We start from the raw sequence: 13529 nt of genomic DNA on the forward strand, positions 1-13529 counted from the left end.
GAGTGTAAGAAACACTGGAGCAGTGGTGCAAGATAGACAATTATAAAAAACATAAATATATGCAAGTCATGTATTTATTTGCTAGATAGGTCAGGGGTAATCACTCGACCAACTGAGCTATCCTGCCATTCTTCAAGCTACCACAGCCATATGGAAGTCTCCGATCCCAGTACTAACCGGGCCTAACGGTACTTTGCTTCTGAGATGTAACAGGAGAGGGGGCATTCAATTATTTGATAAGCCATTACATACTGCAGTTTGTAAAGTTTACTTTCAAGTAATGACAATGCTCATTCCAGCAAGACAGTTGTTTTGAGACGTATATGGGAATAAGGTATTTGCGCTGTTACACTCGGAAGCAATGTGTTTCCATGAGCGGTGGATCCTGCGCAGGCCACACCACTCGTGGGAACACAAAGATTGTTCAAGAAAGGCGAAATACCTCGTTAGCCATTAAAGAAGCACACACTGTGTAGTCACAGAGTGTGGACCCTTTACAATAACTTGCCAAGCATTTCATGATGTCAGTAGTGACACCCAACACATGAACATCCTTAAGACTTCCTAGATCCTATATCACAACAAACATTGCAGGTAAATGTCACAGCTGAGTAGCAGTAATGCATGACATGATGCATGATAATGTGTAAAACCTCAATTAAAGCAAATGAATGCACAATGAGAGCATAAAGGGGCAAATTAATTTGCACAATTAGAGCATAAAAGGTGAATTTACATATTATGTATGAATAGAGAGACATGGAGGGAGGAGTGGGGTGATCTAGGTGTAAAGTGGGAATTTATAAAAGGAAGGGAAATAAGAAAAAGAGAAAAATAGATGAACACAAGTTAAAAAAGAAAGATAAAAGCAGATGCAAACAGATTAGGAGAAAAGGACGGAAGAGTGAGGGATGTATGGAAGATATGGCGCAATGGGGAAGGAAGGTGAACGGAGGGGTCAAGTGTGTTGCCATTTTGTGGACAAGTACGTAGGCGTGCTCAATAAAGGAAATAATTATTACAAATAATGCATATGAGTAAATGAAAAATGTTTATCACCAAAACAATTTCTTATAATAAATGCAGGTTATTGTGGTTTGGTTGGCAATGCCTTTATCAAGGTGTCTTTAGTGCAGAACAAGTCTGTGGATTGATAACCTGTCCTTGTAACGACCGGGTGATGTAGGTGCCTCAAACTCGGTTTGGAAAGCATGAGCATATAGCAGATTTAAAAAAAAACACCCAAGAGTGCCAACGAGTGGGGAAGAGCACGATGATCATGCAAGGAAGGCATGCATGCATCAAACCGGCCTTTCGAACACATGCTGTGACTTTATACCACAAGAAAATGCAACAAGTGTATACCATCCTTTCATTACATATGCATGAAGGACTGTGCGGATGTATAAATCCCAATCAATAAAGCGGGGCAATTCTATTTGAAATTTTCATCTTTTTTATTTTAACACCTCTTTTTCAATGATCGGCAATGTTTGCGATCTGGGAAGCCGAAGAACATTTTCCGAGAGTCCCTCACACAAGATATTTAAGTCTGATAATATAATTTTGAGGATGTGTATGGCGTTTTTAGGTTAATCTTAAATTATCCTGTACTTGTGAATATTTTTGAAGAGTAACATTAGAGTTTAAGTGAAGTGCAAAACAAGAAGATTAATGCTATCTGAAAACCAGAGGACATTTTAGACAGCTGCTGGATGTTGCCAGTGAGCACCTAAAAGTTGATCTTCCATTTTGTATCTCCTGGTTTTTTTTAAGAAAAAAAAGAAAGAAAGAAAAGAGAATAAATTGATCCCATCTCTATATAATCGCTTGAGGAATAAACCTCTTCCTGCTTGTGTATTTCCTCGGACGTAATATTGCCAACAATATATTGGCCGCCTTGAAGGAAAAGTGTGTAAATCATGTTCAGACTTCAGCACCATTTCATGCATTTCTTTCCCATCTGACTGTTTTAAAATAATCTTTGCTCTTGCTCAAAACGAAATAGTTATAATGTACTTTGGACAGAGTCCCATGTACTTTAAATAGTAGATTAGTGGATTTGTGGTTATTTTTAAGCTTTAAGAATGGTGGTGGTAGAGATGGTGGTGGTTAGGAATCACAACAGTGCATACCTGTAAATGGGTAAGGAGGTATAAACTAATAAATAATCCCACCATGTCTGTGTATGTAATAAATGGATGGCACCACAAACATTTCATTTGGCTAAGCATTATGTTGGCTTATGTTTGTACAAACTTGCCATTCAAAAGGAATAATCGTGTAAGCAAAGTGTCTTGTTTTAAAGTCATGACGGTGTCAACAAGAAACTTTACAGAACATGCAATTCAAACGATGTATCGAAACTATATTGCCAAAAGTATTGATAAAGTAATCAAAAATAAAAACTTGTGTGTTGATACATAGTAGTCATCAATACACAACTTTTTATTCAATTTATTTAAAGGTGCTTAGTGTTTGGCAAAAAGTACAGCTATGCCACTTACCATGCCACTAATAGTTTGTAGCAAATTATGGTAAATATGAAGTGTGTCTTTGTACCGTTCCAGGTTTGACCATTCCTCTAGCTTCAACAGTCAAATTGTTTTGGCCTGCCTGTCCCAACAATGTCCTTCTTTTCCGAAGGACATGAACTATAACTGAAGGAAATGTCAAGAACCTCATACCTAATAACTAGTTCACCTTGAGGATTACTTCAGGGCATCTTGATTGAAAGTCATTTTCAATAGATGTTGGACACCTTAAAAAAAAAAAAGAACATGTTGTGATATATATATATATATATATATATATATATATATATATATATATATATATATATATATATATATATATATATGTATATATATATATATATATATATATATATGTATATATATATATATACATATTGTTGTGGATATGAGGATGGCATTTTTTTTATTGTATTGTATTGGAAATTGTTGTGTAACATTGTTGGATATGGCCCCTCCTGCCTCCAGAGTTGTGTAAAGATAAAAAGGGCGTCTCGGTAGTTAATTCCATAAACACCACATTGCAGGACACGATAAAACCCTTGTTCAGTAGCTTATATCTTATTATGTGTTTTAGAGTAAGGCCTTGTCTTCCATTAGAATGACACTCCATTGCACCAAGTGAAAGAGATAGATTCCCTTCATTCCCATTCCCAAAAAACCTCCATTTCCCCCTTTCGTCATTGCCAAGCCTCGATTGGCAATTACATCCCCTCCAAAGCCGCCATTGGCCACGAGGCAGGGTTGGGGAAGAAAGGCGGGTCCCCACCTCGTCAGAGAGGGGAGGAGTGAGTAAGCCCCACTCAACCAACCACAAACAAGGGGTTGGACTTCGAGAGGGTGTGGCAAGAAAGATCAAGGAGGTTCGCAAAGGTTGAGGGGCGGGGCATATATAACCCGCTGCGGGACGTTCCCCAAGCAGATGAGTTCTGAGTCTGAAAAGAGACGACCTTCAGAGAGACAAGTGCGCAAGGAGAGAAAGACGCGTCAGACGATTTGGGAGAAAGAAGGGGAGGACCCAAAAGAGCCCGAGACATGGAGCGACAACCAGCCCCGGCCGCGTGCAGCGAGATACGCGTGCCGCCATCGCCCTGCTCGCTCCCAGCCTGACGAGGCCCGGCTTGCTGTGCGCCCTGCCAAGCCTTCCAGCTTGTGGTCCGAGCTGAACATTCCTCCTTCCAGTCAATCCACTCTGCAATTCCCCGCGTGAGTCTGTGTCTTCGTTTGTTCTGTCCTGGGTATTAATTAAGCCTGTTAGGTAAGCTAGTCATTTGCACTGTGTCACCTGCGTCTCATGTCCCCTGTAAATAATCGTGACTGCTCTTTTTGCTTATGTGTGTAAATAATAATAAACCCTGTTACTCTTCTGTACGTCTCCTTCTTCCTCTTTGCATTCGTCGTCTTAGTCTTTTCCCGATTGAATAGCGGTGGCGCGATACGGCCAACGTCTGGGTGAATCGGGTGGGTCGGGGAACAACTGTTCGGCCGTGGTTACCTCCGCTCGGTAAAAATAACATCTAATCCGCGGACCGTAACAATATATATATATATATATATATATATATATATATATATATATATATATATATATATATATATATATATACACCAATCGGACGGTTCAAGAGACTGAGGACACCATCTCCTCGACATCGCATTTCATCACCTTCCTACCATGCCGCACCAGCACAGTGCAACCCCAGCCTACATGGGCCATGTTGTGATATATACCGTACATACAGTCAAACCTCGATTTAACGGACCTCAATTTAATGGATTTTGGATTTAACGGACAAAAAGAAAAACTTTGTGGACGCTGTCTTTTAATTTGCAAGTATTTACTTGCTGTCCTGTCATTTGAGAGATGCGTAGGCATCATGACCCGGAAGATGTCATTACCGACCGTCTTCCGGGTCAGAACATGCGTAGTTCAGTCTTCATGAACTAACGTACCTTATGTGTTTCTTTGCTTTTTATTAACGTATAAAGTCATAGAAGTGATTTACCATGCCTTTTGGCCAAGGATTACAGGCTAGGTCGGAGGAGTGATTTGTGGATCCCTGAAGAGGGACGGGACTGTCTGAAATGCGACACTGCCCACTGGCAGCTGACGGCCTGTCATGTATGAAGCCAGGCCCTAAAAGCAATAAAAACTGTGTACCCACCTGCACTTCTTTGAGTGAGCTTCTGGGTCGAGACATATCATCACGATCTCTCAGCTTCATCACTGATGAGAGATGGACGGTTCAAAGACTGAGGACGCCATCTCCTCGACATTGCATCTCATCACCTTCCTACCATGCCGCACCAGCCGAGTACAACACCAGCCTGCATGGGCCATTCTGGATCCAGCATAAGATTGTGTCTGTTGAAGTCCACAAAAGCTGCTTTGTTTTTCCCCTTTGTTTCTTTGTTACGAATCTGGTACTTTGGCACCATTATCAGGGTTTATTTATAATTTATATTGTATACAAGTTTGTGTGCTCCCTTCTGCCCTATTTGTCTCTGTCGACCACCAGATCTGTTTCATTCATTTTTAGTCTCTTTTCTTTCCTTATCTCTCATATTATTTTTAAATAAAGCCATTTATTTGCAAGGAACGTCATTCTGCCTTTTGTCTTCTCGCGTGGGCAACATCCACTTTCGCAACGGGTTTGGCCGTTCCTTTGGAGAACATCAATTTGTAAGAGTGTCCTGCTTTTAGAGCATGGATGGGCACACGAACGCTGTCCGCTCAACTTCGTGTGTAAAGATCGTCTCAGCCATTCGTGGCAGTCAGAAACATTCTGGTCCAGAGGGTCTGTGTGAGCCAGAACTCTGAAGTGACAATATATAAAAGTACAAGTCATTACTGCTCAAAGTTTAATCAGCATGTGCAGCTTGCCAAGCAAAAACTATGCTTGTAAGTTTTTAGTAAAGGCAGTTGTGAAATAATGCAAATTAGTACTCCGATTTTTGTGTGCGTCACCTATTGAGCAAGCAGCTTGTCATGTATTGTGCCTCGCCCACAAATAAATATCTGAAACTAGAATGGCACTCGGTAGAGCACATACCTCCACCAGGCAAAACAGTGTACGTTTTTATACCACTGATACTGAACATACTGTATGTGGTCTGAAACTGAACCAAAATCGAATTGGCTTGTACTCGTCATATCCACCTTATTTTGTCATAACTCATCCACAACCTTTTGAAATATCATGCGCCACTACATGGCCAAAAGAATGTGGACACCGTACATCGCACCGTATGTGCTCGTCGAACATCTCATTCCAAAATTATGGGCATTAATATGGAGTGGTCCCCCTTTTGCTGCTATAACAGCCTCCACTCTTCTAGGAAGGCTTTCACCAGATGTTGGAACATTGCTGTGGGGATTTGCTTCCATTCAGCCACAAGAGCATTAATGAGGTTGGGCACTGATGTTGGGCGATTAGGCCTGGCTCGCAGTCGGCATTCCAAATAATCCCAAAGGCGTTCGATGGGGTTGAGGTCAGGGCTCGGTGCAGGCCAGTCAAGTTCTTCCACACCGATCTCGACAAACCATTTCTGGATGGACTTCGCTTTGTGCATGGGGGCATTGTCATGCTGAAACAGTAAAGGACCTTCCCCAAACTGTTGCCGCAAAGTTGGAAGCACACAATCGTCTAGAATGTCATTATATGCTGTAGCCTTAAGATTTCCCTTCACTGGAACTAAGGGGCCCGAACAATGAAAAACAGCCCTAGACCATTATTCCTCCTCCAGCAAACTTTACAGTTGGCACTATGCATTCGGGCAAGTAGCGTTCTCCTGGCATCCGCCAAACCCAGATTTGTCCGTCGGACTGCCAGATGGCGAAGCGTGTTTCATCACTCCAGAGAACACGTTTCCACTGCTCCAGAGTCCAATGGCAGTGACCTTTTGGCTGTGAACTCCAGCTCCAGCATACTTGAGCAGGCTGTGAAATCTAGCTGACGCTTGGCATTGCGTAGGGTGATCTTAGGCTTGTGTGCGACTGCTCGGCCATGGAAACCCATTTCTTGAAGCTCCCGACAAACAGTTGTTGTGCTGATGTTGCTCCAGACTCCAGAGGCAGTTTGGAACCCGGTAGTGAGTGGTGCGACCGAGGACAGACGATTTTTACGCGCTGCAGCACTCGGCGGTCCCGTTCTGTGAGCTTGTGTGGCCTACCACTTCGCGGCTGAGCTGTTGTTGCTCCAAGATGTTTCCACTTCACAATAACAGCACTTACAATTGACCAGGGCAGCTCGAGCAGGGAAGAAGAAATTTGACGAACTGACTTGTTGGAAAGGTAGCATCCTATGACGGTGCCACGTTGAAAGTCACTGAACTCTTCAGTACGGCCCATTCTACTGCCAATGTTTCTCTATGGAGATTGCATGGCTGTGTGCTTGATTATATATACCTGTCAGCAATGGGTGTGGCTGAATCAGCCACATCCACTAATTAGAAGGGGTGTCCGGATACTCTTGGCCATGTAGTGTACATATCGTTTTGGCCCCATCAGTCAATGGTGATGAAGAATCACTGGATTCAGATCTTCACCAAAATTGAATCAATTTGTCCTTGTCAGACACCACAAAGTTTTGTCCGAATCTGTCAATAACCTTTTTAGATATTGTGCTGCAGTCACGTGAAAAAGTAAGTACACCCCATGTAAAGTTTTGACTTTTTCAACATATTCCAACATACAGCTATTTGATCTTCATTTCAACAATATTGATAGATAAAGGTGATATAATATAACAAATATCATGAAACATTTACATTTTCTAGTCCATTGTATAATTTAAATAAACATAAATGCAAATTTCGCATGTGGAAAAAGTAAGTACACCCTTGGCTCTTATAGGTGGTATTGCCCCCTTTCGCAGAAACAACCTCAAGTAGGCATTTGTTATAACTGTCTACCAGTCTCTGACATCGACTGGGAGAAATTTTTTCCCACTCCTCCATGCAGAATTCTTTCAGCTGTGCGATGTTTGAGGGGTTTCTTACATGCACAGCTCGTTTCAAATCCCCCCCACGACATCTCGATGGGATTTAGATCCGGGCTTTGACTTGGCCATTCCAGAACCCTCAATTTCTTTCTTTTCAGCCATTCCTTGGTGGATTTACTGGTATGTTTAGGGTCATTGTCATGTTGCAAGGTCCACCTACGGTTGAGCTTCAACTTTCCGACAGATGGCCTCACATTATCCTCAATCACCCTCTGGTACAATGAAGAATTCATCGTGGATTCTATGATTGTGAGCTGCCCAGGCCCTGATGCAGCAAAGCTGCCCCAAACCATAATATTTCCACCACCATGCTTTACAGTTGGTATCAGGTTCTTGTGGTCAAATGATGTCTTTGGTTTTCGCCAAACATGTCTTCTGGTACTGTGGCCAAATAGCTCTACCTTTGACTCATCTGTCCAGAGCACATTGTTCCAGCAGTGCTGGTCTTTCCCTAGGTGTTCATTGGCAAACTTCAGTCTTGCCCTGATGCTCTTTCTGGACAGCAAAGGTTTCCTCCTGGCACACCTCCCATGTAGGGATTATAACAAATGCCTACTTTGCCTACAAAAAAAATATATGAGACTGGTAGACAGTTATAACAAATGCCTACTTGAGGTCGTTTCTGCCAAAGGGGGCAATACCACCTATTAGAGCCAAGGGTGTACTTACTTTTTCCACATGCGAAATCTGCATTTATGTTTATTTAAATTATACAATGGACTACAAAATGTAAATGTTTCCTGATATTTGTTATATTATATCACCTTTATCTATCAATATTGTTGAAATGAAGATCAAATAGCTGTATGTTGGAATATGTTGAAAAAGTTAAAACTTTACATGGGGTGTACTTACTTTTTCACGTGACTGTATATATCGGTTTTAGCCTCATCACTCAATGGTGAAGAATCACTTGAAGAAATTCACGTATCTGTATCCGGATTCGGATCTTAACCAAAATCCAATCATTTTGTCCTTGTCACACACCCAACCTCTCCACCAAAATTCGTCCGAATCTGTCAACAGCTTTTTGAGATACCCTGTTCAGAGCCAAACAAACAGACAGACAAAACAGACAGAAAGACAAGGGTGAAAACATAACCTCTGCCCAACTTCGGTGATGGAGGGAACAAAGAACAGGACCTTAACAGCAATGTGTCATGTCAGCATGAAGGTCAGATGGGAGCAGTGATCGATCTGTAAATGCACACTACAACAGCAAAAGGGTTAAGTAAGAAATAAAGTTTGAGATGAGACCTTCTGGCAGTCCATTATTAGGGGGAGGGAGGGGGGAGGCATGTCGCGCCATACTGATGATGCCCAATAGGCACAAATACGTTCACATATGATGCACATCCAAGTCGGAGAACTGATTGGAAGGGAACGAACACACACACACCAACACACACACACACACACACACACACACACACACACACACACACACACACACCGAGGAAGCAGGAACGTGTGTGCCGCAGAGGGTGTCCTGGTGATTTGTCAATAGAGGCGTAAAGGCCCTAAGTAGACGGAATGATGTTGTGATTACACTGCATTATGCAGTGGGCACCACACACTCTGTCTCCCCCCCCCCCCCCACCTCATCTTCTCAATGCTTCCCCCCGCTCCGCCCCCTCCCCCTTCCAAGCTTTCTGCAGCCTGATAGTAACCTACTTCTGGTGAAACTCCCAAAATCCAGAATCAATGTTCACCTGCATTCATTTGCTATTTTCTCTCACCTGCGGCACCAACTTCCTCAGTCTGTACAATCCCAATCTTTATTCAAGGGCTTCCAGATGGCTGTTCACGACATAGTGGTGATGGCGTTGTAGTTCACCAAAGACCCCACATACTGGTCATGGTTTATGTTAAGAGCTCCAATGCCCACAGTCAATGTTCCCTGCTAACCTCCTCAAACAGCCATGGCTAGGCATTCCTCTTTAGAATCACTACCTTTATCCGCTAGATTGGACCAACTCATAACTATTCCTCCCATTGGTCTGTTCGTCATCCTTGGAGATGCCAACTGCCACCAGGCTGCTGTTGCTCTAAAACAACTGGCCATGGCATTGCAGCTAAGCCCGCTACTGTGACTAATGGTCTGACCAAATTAGTACACCTTTCAATCCTGATATCTGCAGCTGGTGCGTCGTCCCTCCTGCACCAGGGAATCACTAACTTTTCATCCAATCTCTCCTGTTCTTCCTCTGCCCCACTTCCCTCTTCAGACTATGTTCTTGTTAAAGTCTAAATCCCCCTATCTGTTGTGCTGCTCTTGTTTTTCCTCTGCCTGCTCGCTTCACCTTAGGTCACCTAACATCTGATGGGAAGACAGGAAACATCACTGCCATACAGAAGAAAGGTGCAAAAGGAGATCCCCTCAACTACAGACCAGTAAGCCTCCTACCAATCTTACGCAAGGTTATAGGATCAATCATTGCAGCCTTCATTGTCTTTACTATTCTCAAACAGCACATATTTGGTTATGTTTGATTTCTGGTTCGGCCACTCAACCTTGGACATGTTGCCGCTTCTCTCTCCACAATCATGGATGAAGGTTCTCAATGTTAAACATGAAGTTGGGGTTGTTTCTCTGGACATATCTAGGGCAGACAAACCTGGCACCCTGCTCTGCTTACTATGTGGTGGCATTCAACAACAACAACACCATTATTGGCTTGCCGATTACCTCTGCACAATAATCAAAATTATTATTGGTAAAAATGTTATTAATCCTCAATTAGCTGTGCGTATTTTTTCAAATGGCAATGTGCAATAATGATGCTGCTAATAGGCGTCCACAACCTGTTGTGGACCGTTGGCCGAGGCCCTTACTTTTTCACCTTTATTCACTTTTCAATTCGTTTTCTCCGCAACCACTTGAGCGAATGACACAAAACCTTCAACATAGGAACACCGACCTACCCATGGGAATTTTTTTTTTCCACAAAGTTACATGATGATTGGATGGAAAATGCGGCCTGCATTACAAAATGTCCGTTTTCTGTAGGTGTGGGTTGCAGGGTGTTTCAGGTATCGGGAATAAACGGTCTCGACCTCCTTCGCTCGGCCACAGCCAAAACAACCCATCATTGTTTGCATGTCATCGTTATCAAAAGCATTTATTTCCACGATGGGTAGAACCAATCGTACCTGCTTCAACTAAAGTGTCAAATTGTACTATTAACATTAGCTTCTTCTTTATCGATGTCAGTCGTGTACTCTTGCTCCAAAAGCCAAAGGTCACAAATATTCTCTAAGGGAAAATAAATAAACTCGGCTCAACAACTTCCATGCCACAAACATGCATCAGATGGCAGATAAAAACGCCGGACTCAAATAACCACATGTTCCAGAGTGCTTTGGGTGATAAACACTGGATGCATCAGCAAAAGCAAATTAGACAATGGGATCAGCATGTTTCTTTGACTTTGGAACAAAAAACAATTTCCCTATCCTACTGCAGTCACAAAAGCACCCAACCAAACAAACACCCAACCACAAATGTCTGACTGTAAAGGGAACTGTTACTTTGCAAAATTTGAAAGAACATGAATTGTGGTTGCCAGTGCTCAATCAGTTGCACCTCTGGAACAGGTTGGTGAGTTATGGCGTATGTTGAAACCCACAGTGAAATATGGATGGGAATTAGTAAAGAGTACAATTAAGGTACACACTCTGAATCGACAAGACTGCTCATCCAGCCCGGCGTGGAAAAGCTAGACATCTGTGGGATGGTGGGCAGCTGTGGCAGGCTAACGGGCAGAGAAGGAACTTTGGGTAGGGGGACAGCTGGCAGGTTACTGGCCAGATTCCTGGAAAGAAAGGAAAAGAGAAAGGAAAAAAAAAAGTAGAAGATGAACAAGAAACAGCCCTGAAGCAAATGGAAATCAGAATAGTTGCTCCACTGCAGAAAGCCAAGAGAAACAAACCTCCAGGCCTGATCAGACTGCGACAAATTTTCCCAAACGAGCATTCAAAATGGCATTCCTTCTAAACAGGTAAGAGCAATACATAATAAGACAATAAAATTTCAATCAACCAAGTAATTTCTTATACATAGCACTTTTCAATTTTTGAAGCAAAATCTCAAAGTGTTTCATAAAGAAGGAAGATCTAAGAAAACTAAAAAATTAAGAAACAGCAACTGTCAAAAAAACAAGCACAATTTATTGTTTTCAAGCGTTTTCAAAATCAAAAGAAAAAAGTTGTTTACGCCGTCAGATGATGGGGGCCGTCTACATTTAATGTTTAAAATGGTGACATACTCTCCTCAACCTTATGCACATACATAATATGTAGATGGCTCCTTATGGCTACCTATTTATTATGTACATGCCAGGAAGAGGGGCTATACATTGAGAAAAGGAAGAGATGAGAGGATGTCAAAAGGAAGGAGGGAAGGGAAGGCACACAGCAAGTGTTGTGGAAGCGGGTGGGGGTCGGGAACTAAATTACACCATATTTCTGTACTTAAGAAATAATGTCTCCGAAGCCAATTTACTGACAGAAAAGTCACACATTGTAAATTTACCTTTGCAAACCTGAATGAAATGCTTTTCACAATTGACAAAATAGAAAAAAACAATCCTTCTGCTTGATATTCACGGAACTACGACAATTTCCAACATCATCCCAGTTGCAGTAAATGAAACCAATAAACACCAGAACAAGCAGGTGGAATCAGGACACCCCTGATCGCCATGTGTTTCACAAATACCTGAGCAGGCTGTGGACTGATGACAAAGAGGAGGTAAATTATCAATGATAAAATGGAGATCAGGGGTGTCATCAGGGGATACTTTCTTTGGGGTGTTTCTTCATCAATGATCTCTTCGACTCTGAAAAATCCTCTTTATCACTACTGATGACTCAACCCTCTGCCATGACATTCCTCATTCTTCAGATAAGCAGGTAGCACCCTTTTCCCTCTCTTCAGACGTTGATAGAATCACAAACTAGTCAAAGACTTGGAATATGTCTTTAAATCCTGATATAACACCTATGCACTCTCCCTCTCTCCGAAAGGACTTTCGGGTGAACTATCCCATCCACTTTCTTAAGAACCCTCTTGAAGAAGTTCAGTTACTCACACCTTTGGGCCTCACTATCGGCCATGATCTTTCTTCGGCAAACCACACTTCTAATTTGGCCTCCAAATCCAGTCACAAACTGCGCATCCTCTGTTGTACAAAGTCCTTCCTTGGCACTCCTGAACTCTTATCAACCTACAAGGCCTTCATCTGAAGTTTCATGGAGTACTGAAGTTTCTGAAGTTTTCATCTGAAGTTTCTGAAGTATCCCCTGCTTAACGAATGGGTTACGTATCTGTGTACCCCCTTCGTTATGTATGTCATGGGGTCCGCAAGGCTAATCCCCGTTCTAGCAGGGAAAATGGCCTTAAAATGCCTGTTGGCGTTGTTGTTGTTGTATACCCCTTCGTAATGTAAACCTTCGTTTAGTTATCTTCGCTAGTTTTCCATTATTTCTTATGGGAAAATTATACTGCATTTCCAAACTGTAATTTTTTGGTGTAAAAGCAAAGCCATATTCTTGGTATAAGGATGGTTTTAGTTTCGTCCAAGTTTCTGTTTGAGAAGGCAGTGGTGGGTGGCGATGGAGATTGTTATTTTTAACCCTTTAATTCTGAAAAGTTAATTTTTTGCAAACCTTCTGAAAAATGTATCACCACATTGAAGAGTTAATCGGTGGAAAAACATATCGTATGTATTATCATCATGGAAGTGACGTTGCACAATCACCAGACACTGTGACAGCTCCTTCGTTGTCGCGGATGAAGAACTTCGTTAAGCGATGAATATAGCCAAAAATTAAACCATTCGTTGTAGCGAACCTTCACTATACGAACCTTCGTTAAGCGGAGGATACTTGTACTGCTCTCCCCTCTGGGCTGGCATCCCTGCCTCACACCTTGCTCAGCTTGATGCCGTGGAAACAAAGGCCTTCAACTGATTCAAGATCATTGGACTCT

The 13529-nt window shown here is 42.3% G+C and overlaps 1 protein-coding gene across 11 annotated transcripts in view; it reads right to left on the bottom strand.

The window, feature by feature from the left end:
• Positions 1 to 13529, bottom strand: part of LOC137439290 (calcium-dependent secretion activator 1) — a 539275-nt gene that overhangs the window by 74344 nt on the left and 451402 nt on the right. For 9 of the 11 annotated variants that reach the window (XR_010986881.2, XR_010986892.2, XR_010986883.2 and 6 more), the window contains one exon: positions 11215 to 11352. The exons of the other annotated variants lie outside the window; for them this stretch is intronic. Coding sequence is in view for 4 of the 9 variants with exons in the window: in XM_068135027.2 (XP_067991128.1) it covers positions 11215 to 11352 (138 nt within the window). In the remaining 5 variants the exon portion in view is untranslated. The remainder of the gene's footprint in view (positions 1 to 11214; positions 11353 to 13529) is intronic. 11 annotated transcript variants of the gene reach the window in all.

This window comes from Myxine glutinosa, chromosome 1 (assembly GCF_964187855.1).
Source record: "Myxine glutinosa chromosome 1, kmMyxGlut1.1, whole genome shotgun sequence".
Lineage (NCBI taxonomy): Eukaryota > Metazoa > Chordata > Myxini > Myxiniformes > Myxinidae > Myxine > Myxine glutinosa.